This window comes from Ahaetulla prasina, chromosome 1 (genome assembly GCF_028640845.1).
Source record: "Ahaetulla prasina isolate Xishuangbanna chromosome 1, ASM2864084v1, whole genome shotgun sequence".
NCBI lineage: Eukaryota > Metazoa > Chordata > Lepidosauria > Squamata > Colubridae > Ahaetulla > Ahaetulla prasina.
In genome coordinates this window covers 103,857,247-103,869,981 of record NC_080539.1, presented here as the reverse complement: position 1 = coordinate 103,869,981, position 12,735 = coordinate 103,857,247, and the positions used below count along the sequence as shown (strand labels likewise).

The 12,735-nt window shown below is 34.4% G+C and overlaps 1 protein-coding gene and 1 long non-coding RNA gene across 2 annotated transcripts in view; one reads left to right on the top strand and one right to left on the bottom strand.

The window, feature by feature from the left end:
- Positions 1–12,735, bottom strand: part of MAP3K5 (mitogen-activated protein kinase kinase kinase 5) — a 117,927-nt gene that overhangs the window by 11,898 nt on the left and 93,294 nt on the right. The window contains exons 19-25 of the mRNA XM_058171003.1: positions 10,954–11,111; positions 10,419–10,596; positions 9,151–9,171; positions 7,836–8,010; positions 7,568–7,736; positions 4,659–4,844; positions 3,171–3,276 (exon numbers count right to left, since the gene is read on the bottom strand). Of these exons, the coding sequence (XP_058026986.1) occupies positions 3,171–3,276; positions 4,659–4,844; positions 7,568–7,736; positions 7,836–8,010; positions 9,151–9,171; positions 10,419–10,596; positions 10,954–11,111 (993 nt within the window). The remainder of the gene's footprint in view (positions 1–3,170; positions 3,277–4,658; positions 4,845–7,567; positions 7,737–7,835; positions 8,011–9,150; positions 9,172–10,418; positions 10,597–10,953; positions 11,112–12,735) is intronic.
- Positions 1–12,735, top strand: part of LOC131192189 (uncharacterized) — a 50,883-nt gene that overhangs the window by 31,436 nt on the left and 6,712 nt on the right. The window lies entirely within an intron of this gene.

Genomic DNA, 12,735 nt, shown 5'->3' with positions numbered 1-12,735 from the left:
TTCCTCTCAAATTTCCTACTGCTTTGCACATCTTCAATCAGTTTTTTCTTTAAACTTTCGGAAAATGAAAGGGTCAGCAATATATCTTAAAGTCTTGTCGGAGTTGATTTTCTGACAGATGGCCAAATACCTGTTTGTTATTCTTATGCTTCTCCATGATCATTCTGTAAAATGGTCTAGGAAAGTATTATCTAGATCTTCTAGCTCACTCAGTGGTCCAGAGCATAGCCATACAATAAAACATTTATTGTTTCCCCTTCCTCCTATTTGTACCCAAATGCTCTTAAGTAGATTCTTATGCTTAGATTCCTGGCTCTCAATATGTGTGGGCACTTCTTTCACATACAAATATAAGCTATAATGCATGCTTGCCCTTTGACTTCCCCTTTGAATAAATTATATCCTCCTTTTCTACTTACCAGATTTCAGCAATATCAATATATGTTTATATACTATATAATCTTTTTGTATGATACCTACATATATTGTTGTGACAAAATAAATAAATAAAAAATAAAATCTGCTAAACTGTATTTATTTTCCTGCATTCAACTTGTTCCTCATATTATGTACATTTATACAGAGACACTGGTAATCTCAGATTTCATAACTTTGTCTATTCCTTCCTACATTTATTCACATGCTCGTTATTCAATTGCCTCAAGATTCTGCATACTCTTCCCAGTCCCAATTTCAATAACTGGCATTGCATTATTTTCTAGACTCCTTTCCCCACAGGATTCAATTAAAGCCTTGCAGATAAAGTATGCAAGATGATGATGATTGAAATGTACATGCCACCAACTCCTTCCTTTTTATGAGGCACAGCCCATTTGTTGCCAGGAATCTTTTACCAAAGAACACAGACTACCGTATCTCAACTGTCACCATCGACATTGTTAGCCATTCACTTCCAATATTTTTCTCTTTATTCTCTGGCCACATTCTTTAATACAAAGAAATGAAACAATCCACTTGTGCCTCACCAGGCTTCTTATTAATCTCCTTTCTTGGAGTGCCTTCAAGACTCTGTGTAATGTGTTCCAGTTTGGATTGGCAGAAAGGGACGAACATGTTAAATCATGATTTTTTTGTTTATTCCTATTCAAGAATTCTTGAATGAGAAGCGGAATATATTCAAGGAAAAAAACCCTACGAAAATCCAGTTGCCTTGTGAAAAAAAAACATACCTTTGGGATAATCATGACTAGGAAGATTGAGAATCTCTACAAACATGCCAAATCAGTTCATTTCTTTTACCTTACATACCCAACTCTAATTTCTATACAACCAAGACCAAATTCTTAAATATGGCCATTCTCATATTTTTTAAACAAATATTCATGTCTCAAAAGAAACCTTTCTACCAGCACTTTCATGTCTTAAACATTCTCCATCAGTTTTTCCATTTTGCTAAAACAGTTTTTAAAGGTTTATTGAGTTTTTCTTTGCTTTATATATAATTTGTTATCATTTACTCCATTTTCTCTGTCAAACATAACTATCTTGGTTTTGATATGTTAATGTTCAAATTCATACCACTTGTTGAATCAAACAATCCAAAATTTAATGTACATAGCCTGGGATCTCCCCCACAACATGAACATAGCACCAACATACATTACTAAAGTATATTATCTGCTTTGTTACTGCACTGTACTTATTTTTTTCCTCACTGCCACCATTCGTAACCTTTTCAATCAGAATTCCTGCACACAACTTACAGTTTTCATTTTTCAGTTCCACTCTTTGACATTTCATTATCATTTTCTCAAAATTATCTAAAGCACTCTAGCAGAATTTTATCCTAAATTATTACTTTCATGTTTAATTCATTTCAATTTGCCAAAGGCTCACTGTTTTTTATTTTTAGCCACTTAAACCAACGTACGCTGTTTTATTTTTATCAAAACAGCCATTCTTGACATATTTAACTTCGTGTTACACTGTATCTTCTTTTGCAACATTCAGTATTTTTATATAATCTTCTTTCCCTCAACTTTGTTTCCATATATTTTGGTAGCATTGCGTAACAATTCTTTCCACACTCCTTTTTATGTGTACTTTTCATTATTTTTTTTGAAGATGAATTTTCATGCAGAATTTGAATTTTCTCTTCCTGCAGTTTAGTTTCTTTCCTTTTTTTCTTTTCTCTCATTTCTTCCAACAGGTAAGGTCCCACATTTAATATCCATTTGTATCTTAAATGGATTATCTTGATCTTTCATCATGAACAACCAAATGTATCAGGCTTTTATATTTATATTCCATCTTTTGCCATGCGTTCATATTGACTTATGTAGAAATCATGTATTCAAAACCCAGACTTTTTTCTAAGCAGGTATTCACAATCATCCTTTTCATTCATGAATATCTGAATGGCTCAATCACTTGTTCTGTATCTCATTCTTCCTCACCCACTCATGTCACAGAATAAACCCCCCCCCCTTCCCAATATCTTCATTCAAAATAGTACAGAACTTTAATTAAAACCCATGCTGGTATCTTTTATTATTACCATTCGCTGAACTGCAACATAAAACTACCACAAACCTTTGGATTATAATTTTCTTACATTACCACAATAATATAGATGACATCTGCTCATTCATAATTAAACTTACTTCTTTAGCCCCTTTCTTATATTATGAGCTATTCCACTAGTTCAGATCACCTTCCTTCAGACCTACAGCCTTGTCCTCTCTTAATTTCACAGACATACAACATACTGACCCTTCTTTTCTTCAATTTCATTCATTAATTTGACTTCTCTTAAATTTCAAGTTACAGTCTTCTTCACTGCCAGAATGATCCTTAAATAATTGGCCAGGGTTATTTTTAGTTTTTACATAATTGTTTTTAGTAAGATAGAGAAGGTAAAGCTATGCCACATATAATACTTCTACTAATGATAACAAAAGTATCAATTTTTGGTATATATTGGCCAATATGATATAATAAAATCAATCAAAGCCCAGTTTTATTTATTTGTTTGTTTGTTTGTTAGTTTATTAAAATTATGTCACACCCATATCGCCTAGAAGCAACTCTAGTTTTACCCAAACAAATTCACACTATTCTATGCCAACCATGATTTCTAACCTGCAGACTTTGGAAGTTGCAAGTAGTCTAGTTCAGAAAATTATTTTTAAAAGTGACAGATATCTTACCAGGTACTAAAATAGTAATAGCAGTCTGCACAGCTTTGCGGATTATGCTATCCAATGCAAACATCCAATGTGGTTTAATATTGTGGGTTCGTAGAACTTTATTCACCTGGAAAGAGATATTAGAATTGCAAAACTATTATTAATCTTTAAACAACAATCACGTAGATAATTCAATCTGGATATACCATCTTCATTACCACCATTCTCCCTAAATAATCAGTTTATCATTTAACAAGTAATCAATATTTGAAGAACAAAATACTTCTGAAAGACAAATTTGTATCCATTTGTATGGATTCCCTTAATTTATAATTTCTTTCTACTAATCAGAATAACACAAAATGTTGTGTTACTTTAGTTACTTAAAGAACAGTAACTAATCTGTATAATCTGCATCTTATATGCAAAGTCTTTCATATTTAACAATATCTAAACTTGTGTGAATCTATTATTACATCTTCAATAGGAATTATTTTCTGAGTTACCAAATATAAATCACACAATAATAAGAAGCTACCATTCACTGACAGAAGGGATGCAACCATAACACCTAAATAAACATTATAAATCTACAAATATTTAATAATACTCTTATTATTCAATTTTGGAAACAGTAAAAGATCTCTCTCCTTCATTCCAACATTTGGGCTGCAGAAATGAATGCTACCTTTCTTCTCTAGATCTCAAAGATCAGAAAGTCGCATTATGTTCTCTAAGAAACAGAATCTCTACCATAATATACAGAAGTAGAAGGATGCTGCCTCAAGCTATCATTATTAAGCAGATGCACATGCACGGATTCATCTAAACCAGGGGATTCATCTAAACCAGGGGTGTCATGTTGTCATCACGTGACATATTGTGACTTTTTCCCCCTTTGCTAAACCGGAAGTAGGGATGGCCAATGTACAACACATCTGGCCTGCAGGCCCCGAGTTTGACATCCCTGATCCAGTGGTGAAATCCAAATTTTTTTACTACCGGTTCTGTGGGCGTGGCTTGGTGAGCGTGATGTGGCTTAGTGGGCGTGGCAGGGGAAGGATACTGCAAAAATCTCCAGTCCCACCCCACTCCAGGGAAAGGATACTGCAAAATTCCCATTCCCTCCCCACTCCTGGGGGAAGGATATTGCAAAATCTCCATTCCCACCCCACTCTAGAGCCAGCCAGAGGTGATATTTGCCAGTTCTCCAACTACTCAAAATTTCCGCTACCGGTTCTTCAGAACCTGCTGGATTTCACCCCTGCCCTGATCTAAACTGAACAGTCTCCTCTAAATTTTTTTTAAAATGTTTATATTTTTCATGGCTTGATGGCCATGTCAGTGCCTCTGAAGATCATATGCTGGAAGACTAACGGGCTCCCTTATGCAGTTGGATGGCCACTGTGAAAACAGACTGCTGGACTAGATGGGCCAGGGGTCCAATCCAGTAAGAAACTGCTAATGTTCTTAAAATTAGCAAAAACAACAAGCCCAAAATATACTTACTGCATCTTGGAAACCAAAGAGTACTAACTGAACTTGGCTAATGCCATGACTGTCAAAGTCCAGTTCCAGTTTCAGCTTTGAAAGTGTATTTGCAATGATTTTGCGATCTGTTGATCTTATAAATTCTCTGAGGCTAGCAACTAAAGTTGTAATGTGTTCCCATTTCAGCTTAAGCTCTTCAGGACCCTGTTACAACAACAAAAATAGCTCATTACATTTGTATAACTCTGGTTAGTATTAATAAAAATTAAGAATCTAGCTCCCTATTCAAATTCTGCTTGTGTGTTTATTTATTTGCTGCCCATCTTGTATTTTTCATTCATCTTGTAATGAAACTATATATTTCAATGAAGTTTTCTAAAAAAACAACAACCCTGTATTACAAATATTTTAATGGTTTACTAAGTGTGCATTAAAACCAACAGACTTCAGTTAATGAGTGTATGTATGTAGGTAGGTAGGTAGGTCTTGGCATATATATATATATATATATATATATATGTATGTATGTATGTATGTATGTATGTATGTATGTCCCCCGTTATATATGGTACCTGATCTGACAAAAGAATGCTAGTGTAGTATAAGGGTGAAAGAATTACTGTATCTGTTTGAAGCCTGGTATATGATTGGGACTGTTGGAACCAGGTTGTCAAATTCTGGACAATGAGAGAAACATAATATAAGCGACAAAGGTTCAATCTGAAGAGAACATAATAATGTTGTTTTCAGTTATTCAGAGTACAAAATAGTTCGTCCAGTAACTCAGTCAACATTAGTAAAGGTTGCAAGATCACTTCAGTAAGAATTAGCTTTTGTTTCCATCTTCTACAATTGTCTGAAGAAAGAACAATTTAAAAAGAAGTCCTTGGAAGAATTAATTATGGACTGTGCCTTTGATTAATTAAAATTGAGTCATGAAAGGGATTGGAAGCATATTAAGTATGCCTTTATATGCGAAATTTCACTAGAGAATGTTACTTTGAAGCAAACCATTTCCCTTTTTTTTCTTGTAAATTCAAATGTTATGACCTAGAAATGATAAAATTAGAATCACTGATGTATAGTTCAGACTGAACAGCACTGGAACAGATCTACATATCCACAAGGGAACTCAGATTTGACATAAACATGCCCAGAGTAGAATAATGGAATACCAAAGTAAATGAACTAAGCGCCATCTATCTATTAAAATACAACTTCTGCAATCTATTTATACATTGTCATTTTTAAAAAAAATAACAACTGGTATCAATTCCATGTTTCTGCTGCTCTTGTTAATTTCTATATTAATTAATATCAATTAAAGTAATTAATATTAATGTTCTGGGAAATATTCAAAGCTAAAAAAGCTTTAAAAATGGTTTCTGATACATACACTGATGATTTTAAAGATTAATATTCAAATGAAGCCAAACATCTCCTTTTAGGATTGGTGGATAGAAAAAAAAAGCCACTGAAGATTGTTTCAATATATTATTACTGCAATGAGATTATTTATATGCACAAAGATGGAAAGATTCGGCACTCCCTACTATGGAGGAATGGTTGGTGATATTGACAGAACTTGCTGAAATAGACAAACTAACTTCTTTGATTACAGAAAGAAAAATATCTACATTTATTGGGGATTGGAAACCTATTATGGATTGTTTGTGTAAAAAAGAAAAAAATGAAGTTGTTATTTATGGTTTTAACAATTAGACAATAAATTATAGAAAGAAGAGAGTCATGATATACCTTTAGACTAGAGAGAGAGATTAAAACATAATTGTAGTTATGATTGCTGTGTGGAATATCACTCCCTTATCTTTTTTTCTTCTATTTTCTTTTCTAATTGCACTTCTAGCTTTTTTGTTATTTCTCTCTTTTGTTTCTCGGTTTTAATATAGTTTGCACTAATTCTTATTACTGCTTTTTCAACTTTTAACAAAAATTACACACACAGAGACTTCTTTCATATTCTTCAGATTAACTGTTTCAAGTGGTCTTTGACTGAAATTTGTGCATATGAAATAGAACAGATTCTTCTGACAGTTTGGAACCCAAAGGACAACAATACTCTCAATGTGCCTTTTTCTGGTCCTGATCTTCCAAAATGACTTTGTTGTCTTAAAAGCCATAAACTTTTTTAAAAAACCCTGAAAACTATGGACAATTGCATTATATAATTGTTGCATCCAAAAGTGTAACATTCCTATTTACTGTTATCTTTTTAATTTTTAATTTATTACACTTTAACACTTACACCAATAATACTTTTTCTGTATTGATATAAAATATACAGAAATAAGTGATTCTGAATAACGTTCTCAAAATATTTTCAGCAACATTTGTCACTACGTATTTAATAAATAATTCAACTTCGTTTATTTTTTTATAAAATCATCATAACCTAACATTTTGCCATTGATTTATAAATACCACCAATGATGACTTAACAGAAAACCCCAAATAATATTAACAATGCAGAAACCTAAGCATATACAATTTGTACAGCATTTAACTCTTCTATTATTTGCCTTATTTTGACAAATATATAGAAAAATTGTTTTGGGTTTGGATAAACAGAACATATCTAATTGTCAGGGATTCATTATTTTTCTCCATGATTCTATAAGCATTTCCCAACAACATTTTCAGAAGGGATCTCCCAGAAGTAAAACCATTACATAAGTGAGCATTAATGGCAGGTAAATTAAGGTGCAACTATAGTTTAATCTTGCAATTATTTGCACCTTAAATATATTTATGCTCTGTAGGATTCCTGAAAACCTGCCAATTACCACTTATAAAGAAACATGTCACTACAATATTATATAAACTTGCAATATGTTTTGATCCCAACATTCTATTCAATCTATTTTGTTTTAAAAATAATGCTAAACATATTACATACATTTCTTTACCTGAGCTAAGGCTTCCATCAGATTTCTCACTACCTTTTCCTGGTCTTCTGTTAGAATTCTGTGAAGGGTAGCTCTTCGTTCACTGTCCTTTTTTAGCATAAAAAAGCCAGAATCCTTCTCTTCTGGTGAGGGAGGAGCACTGTGATCCTCAAAATTCTCATCTGGGATGCTGCGAATATTTAACAGTAGAAACTACCATGAAGAAACCCCTTTTAAAAAAGAGATTTTCTTTTTCATAACTTAGCATGGATATTACTTGGACAATTACCTCAGAAAAAGTGACCTAAGCCCTTTTCCTTCCTTATCACCACAGGATTTGGCTCTCATTTTAAAGAAGGGATCAAGTTTCAACTCATTGTCAGGTGAAACTGAACCATATTCACTGCTACTGCTTGTGTCTTCCACAAGAACAGGAACGGGCAAGGATATACTTCGAAGATATTCTGCTCAATGGAATAGGAAATAAAATATGATCAAGATACATATGGAGAGCAAACTGTAACAAATAATTGAACATAACAATTCTCTCCAATACGTATAATCTATCTACTCAGATATCTGTTACCCTGTTTTCCCCAAAATAAAGACATCCCCTGATAATAAGCCCAATCGGGCTTTTGAGCACATGGCAGTAAGGCCAAGCGCTTATATCAGGGTTCAAAAAAATATAAGACAGGGTCTTATTTTCGGGGAAACACGGTATATTATCTTGAATGAAAGAATTGTATTAAATTCCAAAGTGGTGGCAGAAGTGCAGAAAAAAGTGGTACGAAAAAAGTACAATGGTACCTTGGTACTCATTGTTAATTGGTTCTGTGAGATGCTATGAATACCAAAAACAATGAGTACCAAACAATTTTTTCCCATAAGGAATAATATAACAGTCACAAGGCAGCTGACATCAACAAGTTCTAAGTTATACATTGAGTACTAAACAAATGATGAATACTAGCACAAAATTTTCATGTCAAAATCTGTGGAGTATCAAATATATATGGAGAGCAAACTGTAACAATTGAATGTAGGTATTCTCCCCAATACATATATTCTATTATTAAGACCTCCAGGAGTTTATATTATCTTGGATGAAAGAATTGTATTAACTGTTTCAAAGCAGCTGAGTATTAAGATACTACTGTATCTCACTTTTAACAAGGTTGGGGTAGTTATAATGCATTAGTTGCATTTTCAACTCTGCATTAATTGGAGAGAAAAATAATCTTTCTAGTATGTCGAGATATATATGTATATACGTACCATGTTTCTCCAAAAATAGGACCCTGTCTTATATTTTTTTAAACTCTGAAATAAGCGCTTGGTCTTATTGCCATGCGTTCAAAAGCCCGATTGGGCTTATTATCAGGGGACGTCTTATTCTGGGGGAAACAGAGTATATATGTATGTATATATGTCAGATACGTAATATATGTACAGATCAAATGAAAATGTTTTATTGCAATATTTCTCAGAAATGTCTTCTTGTTACATACATTTATAGCTTTATGTCTTGTGAGTTAAATCTATCTGGTATTTCAGAATATTTTAAAGCTTCTCAGAAAAAAAATATTAATTACTAAACTTACCATTTGATCCAGCTGTCAGAGCTGCGAAAATAAAACAAAAATAATATAATATCCAGAATTGCTCAAGTCAAATAAAGGAAACTTGATATAATGGGGCTCCAATGCAGTTAAACTTTGTAATATCAAATTTCTACTAAAAGAATGAAGATACTTATTTACGCAGCTGACTGTTGGAGGCGAGTTATTGGCCCCAAAGGATAGGGTGCGCAACTTAGGTGTTCTCCTGGATGAACGGCTGTCGTTTGAAGATCATTTGACGGCCATCTCCAGGAGGGCCTTCCACCAGGTTCGCCTGGTTCGGCAGTTGCGCCCCTTCCTTAATCGGGATGCCTTGTGCACAGTCACTCATGCGCTCGTTACCTCTCGCTTGGATTATTGTAATCCTCTCTACATGGGGCTCCCCTTGAGGTCCACCCGGAGGCTTCAGTTAGTCCAGAATGCAGCTGCGCGGGTGATAGAGGGAGCTTCGCGTAGCTCCCGTGTAACACTGCTCCTGCGCAGACTGCACTGGCTACCTGTGGCCTTTCGGGTGCACTTTAAGGTTTTGGTCACTACCTTTAAAGCGCTCCATGGCTTAGGGCCTGGGTACTTACGGGACCACCTGCTGTTACCTCATGCCTCCCACCGACCCGTACGCTCTCACAGAGAGGGACTTCTCAGGGTGCCGTCCACCAAGCAATGTCGGCTGGCGGCCCCCAGGGGAAGATCCTTCTCTGTGGGGGCTCCCACCCTCTGGAACGAACTTCCCCCGGGTTTACGCCAAATACCTGACCTTCGGACCTTCCACCGCGAATTGAAAACACATCTATTTATTCGCGCGGGGCTGGCTTAAATTTTATTGGTTTTAAATTTTCTATTATTAATTTTAAGGGTTTTTTTAGTTTTATATATTTTAAAGTTTTTAGGCCAATTATCTAATAAGTTTTTTAATCTGTATTTTAATTGTATATTGTACCGTTTGTTTTACCTTGGCTGTACACCACCCTGAGTCCTTCGGGAGAAGGGCGGTATAAAAATCGAATAAATAATAATAATAATAATAATAATAATAATAATAATAATAATAATAATAATAATAATAATAATATGCAACACACACACTTATGTAATATTCTAAACGCATTTGACAAAACTCATTACTTCAAAACCATATCTGTCAGTGGGTTCTGACTTGTCGTTCTCAAAAGACTGTCAAATAACCTGGCTTTGTTAATAATGACTCCTAATAATCTAAGATCTCCCAACTAGAACAGTTAAGATTTCTTCACCTGTTATTTTTGACTGCGACTTTCTTTTTTTGCTGGTGACTTTTAAGAACTCATCTACAAGAAGCTCATTAGCACAGGTCCTCTTGTCTGGATCAGGTTCAAAGCACCTCAGCAAAAAAGCTTTTGCCTCCACTGACATGGATTCTGGAATCTCAGGATGTATTTTGAACATTCCAACCTAATAAATGCAGATGAAAATAGAATTTAAAAAAAAACCCACACAAGCAGATCTTTCATCGCAGAGGGAAGATCTCCCTTTTGTTTCCACATTAAAAATAGCATTAGCTGAAGGATCTTAGAAGAGCCTTTTGTTCTTTGATAGGTATTATTTTAAAAGATGATCTAAATAACATTTTAGCATTTGGTTTTCTATGGCATTCTTTCATGTTCAGGTGAATCTAAATATGAACAAAATATGCTGTAACATTCCCCCTCTAGCCAGTTATATCATCTTGTTTTTTTTCAACACAGCCTTGACATAGTTTACTTTCCTTTTTCCTCCTCTTTTCAGAAAAATGTAACTATCTAAACTAACCTTAAACATGGCTGCTTGTGGTTCTCCTAGTTCATAAAATGGAGGCTTTCCTGTGGCCATTTCAATAATTGTACAGCCTAAGGACCAGATATCTGCAGCCTTTCCATAACCTCTTGGTCCTTTATCAATTATTTCTGGCGCCATATACTGAAGAGTACCTGTGAAAAACAGATTTATTTTATGCATGTTTAATAACAAACTGAAAGAAGGCATATACTAAAACAAATGAATTCTCAGATTTTACATGTACATTTCTGTCACAGTATTTAGCATTTATATGGCACATTAGACTGTTTCAAGTGTCCCACCTACCTTTCCTTTTTCAGACTCAATTATCCTAGTTTAATAGATTGCATTTGATACTGCCCATGCACTTATGATCTGTCTTTAAATGCTTCTAATCTATTCTACCAACTATAGTCAAATCAGCAAACTGCGATTGAATTCCTCTTTACAAATCAAGACATGAAATTAAGATCACAAAACTGTGATTAAACAAAACTAAAAACAGTTATTTTCTTAAATGCAAAAAGGAACATTACAGGAAAAATGTAATGATAACCTTAGTTTATATAAGTTGAATGCCGTGTCAGAAATAGGCTATTTTATTGCCCCTAAAAATGCTATAGAAAAGATAGATCAAGGCATTTTTCCATTGTACATAGGATTGGGGGGGGGGGAGTTAGCAGAGGCTATTGATTTATAATATTTTCCTGCAGCGCGGGAAGAACACCATTAACATTTTATATATGTGTGTGTGTTTTTTCAGCAAGAGCAGATATTATCTTAAATATTATGTTATTTCAAATATGCATTAAAAATAATATCCATCCTGTGCCAGTTTGGGTATAAGGAGCCAGGACTGAAATAACCATGCAAGGATAGCCATGTGATAGCCTGAAGGTGTCAGGACTGATCCATGAACAGATTTGGAACATGAATAAAATCTGGCCAGGCTTTTAAAAAAAATATTATTCAGTGCACATTGTTCTCCAAAAAAATAAAAAATTGTCTTCGCTAACAACAAATCTGAAGTTCTCATATAAAAAGAAATGGAAAGCAGGAACATGTTGAGTTTACCATTGTAAAAATTATTGTGTGTCCTGGCATGACATTGTATTTTTTGATTCAAGACCACATGACTCAAAAACCCTGGTTTTTTTCTACCTGATCCTGCTGTAATTTTGTAATAGTTTAAGGATCACTGGTTTAGTCCCATAGTAGTCTCAAAAGTAGTCCATCACGGTGAACATACAGAAAAGAGCTATTCACACATTGTGCTGTTTTGGAAGAGCTACCAAACAGAAAGCTTACAAATATCTCAATGACAGAGGCCTAATTTCCATAATATGGTTCAGCATAGGTGTCTGTAACATGCTGTATACATAGGTGTCCTGAATGCTGTATGACACAAGCCAATAGAGCAACTGGGTGCAATTGGGATTTTTTAAAGCTATTTTGAATAATCCCCACCAGGCTTTTTCAATATATCATATATAGTATATATACTATATATCAGTGATGGTATTCAGCCGATTCTATCCGGTTCTGGCGAACCGGTAGCAGTGGCTGCGGGAGCTCTATCCACATGCCCATCCATCACGTGCTGTTTTTGACGCTCTGCGCATTTGCGAACCGGTGGCAAAGGTAAGTGAATACTACCCCTGACAGATAGATAGATAGATAGATAGATAGATAGGTAGGTAGGTAGGTAGGTAGGTAGGTAGGTAGGTAGAAAGAAAGAATATAAGATATAGTAAGTAAGATTGGAAACGGAATCCA